The 5,998-nt window shown below is 43.8% G+C and overlaps 1 protein-coding gene across 1 annotated transcript in view; it reads left to right on the forward strand.

Moving 5' to 3' along the window:
* OTOR (otoraplin) overlaps positions 1-5,067 on the forward strand; it is a 6,957-nt gene extending 1,890 nt beyond the window's left edge. The window contains exons 3-4 of the mRNA XM_006039066.2: positions 84-194; positions 4,643-5,067. Coding sequence (XP_006039128.1) covers positions 84-194; positions 4,643-4,666 — 135 coding nt within the window. The 3' untranslated portion in view covers positions 4,667-5,067. The remainder of the gene's footprint in view (positions 1-83; positions 195-4,642) is intronic.
* The last annotated feature ends 931 nt before the right edge of the window (positions 5,068-5,998 follow it).

The following is a 5,998-nucleotide window of genomic DNA, read 5'->3' on the forward strand; positions in this document are numbered from 1 at the left end:
TCTTTTTGATAAATGCATAAATGAGTTCTAACTGGATATGGGCTGCTTTAATGCATCTAATTATGACTTGCCTTGCTCTAAAGGTTTACGGTGAGCAGTATGAAGACCAGATGGGGACTGTTGGTTACTTCCCTAGCAGTTTAGTCTCGGAGCAACACGTCTATCAAAAAGCAAATAAAACCATTCTTACAACGGTAAGGGGTCTGTGAAAGGCCAGCTGGTTCTATAAATACACTCGGGTATGAGATGCAACTTCATTATAACAGCAAATCATGGCTGTGGCAGTACAACAAAGGCCTGTTGGCTGTAACAGTAATGTTACACAGATGTTTGGGTATCTGATCCCACTGTGTCCTTACTCAGGTGAGTAGTTCCATTGAAATCATAACTTAAACTCTGATCCTACAAGCATTTAAGCACTGTTAAATGCTCCAGGTGGGGCTTGTCAATAGAAGAACTCCTGTTGACTTGAATGGCTGTAGGTTTGCACAAAGAACTTCATACAAAGCATTGCCAGTGTATAGAAGGATCTTTATTGTTCCTGCAAACCAAAGGAGACTTGCTTGCAGCATAGCAGGAGGTTCTGACCATTCTGCCTTAACAAGGTATACAGAGGGCATCTGTCTTATAAAGTATTTCTGCTCTGTTGTAGAGTATTTCTCCTGATAAGTAGTGAGGAGTATAGAAATCAGAATGACTTTTGTCACTTCCTTCAATAGGAGCATGAATAGGCCCCTAACACCTACTTGTGAAATGTCACCTTTTTTACAATTCAAGCATTTCAAAATTTTTACCATTGAAGGGGATTTTTTCCTTATTTGTTTTAAACTAAGGGCTGTTCTGTTTAGTTAAACCAAAAAGGAAAGTCCTGGTTAATTTTAAAGACTTCATATAATCTGCTTCCTCAGTAGTGTTTGCTTGCTTATACAAGGAAGTTATTGGCACATCTTTTAAATGGAAAATTAAAAAGTAATTGGAAACATATTCAGGTGTTTGTTTTGAAATGGCCAAACTGTTTTTTAAAATTTCTTTCTGTCTTGTTAAAATCTGAGAACTGTAGCATTTCATGATTTCTAGTTCATTATGTTTTGCTCTATTAAAGACCTGAAATCTGCTTATATAAAGTGGGGAGGAGCGGGGGGCTTTCTCAGTAGCCAATGTGTTAGCTTCAAGAGGCTACCTTTCCAATAATCAGTCAGTCTCTCGTGCTCATGCTCTCTTGCTCTTGCTTTAATACCTTGGAATGTCCTTCAGTGGACAGGTTTCTAGTCATTACTTTCCTTAATTCTGAATATCAGAATGTGTTCTGTTTTAGTGCATGACTCCATTTACATAGTAAAGTAGTTGAAAATCCTCTTCAAACATGCATAGTTTTAATCTTTTATGTTTTTGTTATTGGACACACTTCATTAACAAACGTACTCCTGTGCAAAGACACAGGAACTATTCTTATAGGTAGATTCTTTGACTAGTTGCACTACAATTCTGATCTTTATAGCAGATGCATTCTGTAGGAATTTATAAAGGAGCACACTCCTGTTTAGCAAAACAATGACCTCTCCAGTGGCACTACACTAAGGTTAGACTAGAGCAGAGTTTAGCTTGATACCTTGAAACCACTATTGAGTCATAGTAAACAAAAGAACAAAAGAGAAGCAGGCCCAGAAAGTCTTAGAAGAAGCAAATCTAGTCCTTGTTTACTATAGGAAGCATCTGAAATACTTAGTACCTGTAGGTTAAAATTTTGCCAGAACACTTGTGTTGAATCAGGTGTTGATCCACAGTGGTCTACATGTGGCAGGGCGGGCCTTGAATTGATTGGCAGAAGCTGACTATGATATAGGAGTATCCTCCAGCCCTTTAACTCTCCAAGTGGCACCAGTTGCCATGTTGATGTTGTGCACATGGGAGACTAAGTGCCTGGTGTTGGTTAAGTGTTGGAAAAACAGCCAAGCCTGATCTGTGTAGGGTCGTGTCAATGCAGCACTCCCAGGTAGTTGTTCCCTCCCAAGAGGAGGACATTTTTTAGGGGGTTAATGCTATCTACACCCTCAGCCCTCCTCCCCTTTTATATAAGCAGATTTCAGGTCTTTAATAGAGCTAAAAATAATGAAGAACTAAAAATCATGATTTCTTATAGGAGTAGCAAATAAGGGCATATAGGAAGTCATTTTACTATTGCTGCTATTCCCTTACTGTAATTGACAGAGCTCTTGAAAACCATTAGTAGTCAAGTACATCTAATTCATCTTATTACAAGTAAAGGTATTGAGTCCCCCTGTTTCAAAACTGCACTGCAGAAAATACCCAGACAAATATGGCAACTAGTAAGCCCCAGTGCAAAACAGCAAGTACATGCTTGGGGTTTGGATTTGGCTGATTCGGAGGGACAGTGATTCAATTTGGTCATTCGAATCACTGTCCCAATTCGGCCATAGACTAAACAGGCAGCAGTCCTTGACAATGCTGGACACAGCTGCCTCCAGCTGGTAAGTCTGTTGTGGTGGGCAGAGAGGGGAGGGAAATGGTGTGGTGGGGCAGATCAATGCTGCCGCAGCGAGGGAGGGATTGGGGCTGGAGCTGGGACATGCTGCCCAGCTGGGGCGGGTGGGCATGGGACTCGGGGAGGGGGACTCGCGCCACTGGTCCAGGAGCTGCTCTTCCGGTGGCTCCTCTGGCAGCTCTTGCCACCAGTCTGGGAGGGCATGGGAGTAGGCGTGTGCCCCCAGATCTGTGCAGGGTGGGCTGGGCCAGGTTGCGCTTTGGACGGGCAGCAGAAGGCATTGGGAGCAGGGGCTCTGCCCTGCTGCTGCTTGTCCAGTTGGGACGGGGGGGCGGGATGCAGGGGGGAAATTGCTGGGAGCGGGGGCGAGTGGGGGCTATGCCCTCCCACCGCTCACCCTGCCGCAGCAGGGAGGTGCAGGACGGTGCCACTGCGTTGCCTCAGACAAGAGGTGTCCAGTGGTGGAAGCCGCTCCAGTCTCCCTGCACCTCTAGGACAAGCTGCAGCTTCGCTCCACCCTGCCCCGTCTGGGCGAGCAGCAGCAGGGCATGCGGGTGAATGTGTGCATGCGGATCGGTGCGGGGCCGGCAGCAGGGGCTATGGGGAATTTTAGGGTGACTGCAGCCCCCCATAGCTCCTGCTCCACTGTGCTCTGCAGGGTGGGTGGAGCCAGGGCTGGGGCTTGCCACCCAAAGTGCAGCCCAGGCTCCATCTGCCCTGAGGAGCACAGCCCGGTGGTGGGCAGTTAGGGCTAGTACAGCCTGGCCCAGCCCACCCCGCGCAGATCAGGGGCATGTGCCCATTCCCATGCCCTCTCAGACCAGTAGCGAGAGCCGCCGGAGGAGCCACTGGAAGAGCAGCTCCCAGACTGGTGGCACGTAGCAGTGTGCAGTGGCAGAAGCCCCCCTCCCAGAGTCCCATGCCCCAGCTGGGCAGCTTGTCCCAGCCCCAATCGCTCCCTCATTGTGGGGGGTGTTGATCTGCTCCCCCTTGCCACGCTCCTTCCCTACCCCCTCCATCCACCACAACAGGCTTACCAGTTGGAGGCAACTGTGTCCAGTATCATTGAGGACCACTGCCAAGCCTATGGCCGAATCTCCGCATCAGTACCAAATCTCTCCGAATTGATTCGGAAGCTTCCGGTTCAATTCAGACCTTTTAATGGGTCTCCCAATTCGATTCCGATTCAGCCGCAAAATTGGACCAAATCTGCTCTGAATTGAATCGGCTACCAGAGTTTCGCACAGCCCAAGCAACTAGTTATGCAGCATTATAACTTAGTGCAGCAATATATTTAGGGATTGTGCATCTAACCTTACATTGACTACCCAGCAAATAGTTGGCTTTCCCATGTGTGATACGAGACATCTGCTCAGAAGTAACTTGGTGCCTCCTGCCCTTAGAAATGCATCTGTACTGGATCTGCCTTATTTTGAATGCAAAGTAAGGATTAGTCCAGCTACATTGTACAGTTTGAGCTTTGTGCTTATTGTTTCCCAAAAGGAAACAACTTAACTTCACATCTCCCATGCAGATCTCATCACAAAGAAGGGTAAAAGGAATATTTTCTATTTCTGTAATAGTCTCCCCAATGCTGGAAGAATGAAGGGACTTCAGCTTTCAAATTTAATCTTGAGCATTTGCCTTCCAAAACCCATGCCGTTTTTTCCTATTAGAAATTAACCTAATTCTTAACCCATTTGAAACCTCATTTCCCTGTAGATCATGATAATTTTAACAGCAAGGATCAGGTGTTTAATCAAGATTTTGTATTAATTCCATTTATCAACACAAAGATACAGACCGAAAAGAAAACTAGGGACCTGACGTAAATGAATTTAAGAGAGAATCCTGTATTGTGTAATTCATTTTAAAAACTGGAGATAAGAGATTTAATCATTCCAACAGCAGTGCTGAATTTCAGCTCTGGTGTCAGTGGTGGTGTAGCAAAGGTCCTTTCTCCAAGTAGCATGGTATTGAGAACAGTTGTATTATGCATGCAGTAGATATCCAACACTTATTTTCTTCCTTGTAATAACTTCCTTGAAAAATATATTTTGCATTCTGATTGAATGGAGTTAAATTGTATGGTTGTGTGGCTAAAGGTCCACTTATTTTTCTAACAACTGTATTTTTCAGGACATTGACTTTTTCTGTGAGTAGTGCTTTATATGGATGGGTCACCTCCAGGCTGCTACCAAGACAAACTGATGGATAGACAGCTGGAAACTGTGACTGAACACAGAGAATCTTTCTTCTTTCTTATTGTAGTTGTTTTTACAATAAGTTGTGGGGTTTTTTTCACTAAGAACCTGCTTGGGTAAAGGGCATGATTGCCAAGGGGCTGGAGAGGGATTGAAACATTTAGAGATAACATGGCATATGCTTTGAAATTCTTTCTACCTGAAATTACTTTTATACTTGCTGGTAACATTAATAGCCTTTGAACTACTGTGTAATCTTATTCAAAGTTATAAATATGTAATGCATGGGGTAAGACTTTCGATCTTGGGTTGCATTTATTTTTCTCACTATAAGAGTATGCTGTATCCTGTTAAATAAAAATGAAGAGAAAAGATGTTTCTTTTAAGAGTCATCCATAACTGCCTGCATAAATCATTTTTATGCCAACTGTTTCTACAATAATGAAATTTATGGTAACCAAAAAAACTCAACACAAATAATATCACTGCTTTCTGAAACTATTTAATATCTGTTAAGTATCTCATCTGTTGGCTAATAGTTGGTCACTTAGGATACATCTAGAGTGAAATATGGCTTTAATCACAGTCAACAGTGGAAAGAGTAGGTCAGATGAAGAGTTCCTGCATAGTGCTTCTGGTAGCTCTGAGGGAATCACTGTCAAAACCCACCTGCTTTTGCAATGTAAACCATCTCTGCCATCCCAGCTCCAGTGGCCATGCGGAAGGCAGGGTCATTGACTTGACTTCTGTCTGCACACTCCTGAAAATTAAACACCACAGCTAGTGAGAGGATTTCCTGGGTCAGTGAAGCTTGAAAATATCTTGCTACCTTGGTTTGGCGATTCTTACATTTTTATCTCCTATGTTATGAAATGTAATATGTTATTTTAAAACACCAGCACACGAATAGGTGAAAATCTCAGCTTTAGTTTTTTTTAATATCTTTCCTAATGCACAGGGTTATGAGGAAAAGCTTACAAATATGATACTGAGGGCACCTTGGCTCAGAAACTGGAAGGCAATAAAACCCAGCTAAATGCATTCTTTGCAAAATCTCACATCTTTTGGGGGCCTGACTTGTTTTCCTTGAGGCTAGGTACAGACAGTCAAAAAGCTCGAGACTGAATCGATTCAGTCTTTGCAAGTTAGTCTAAACTGCACAGATTAAATTGAAACAGAAGTGAAAGACATTTACCTGGGCCACTGCACACATGCCTGCAGTAGCTCAGGCCAGAAGCCAGGAGACACTAGAGCATGGCTCTTTGGCTGTGTGTTTACTTCCTCTTCCTGC

This window comes from Alligator sinensis, unplaced genomic scaffold, assembly GCF_000455745.1.
Source record: "Alligator sinensis unplaced genomic scaffold, ASM45574v1 scaffold1057_1, whole genome shotgun sequence".
Classification (NCBI taxonomy): Eukaryota; Metazoa; Chordata; order Crocodylia; family Alligatoridae; genus Alligator; species Alligator sinensis.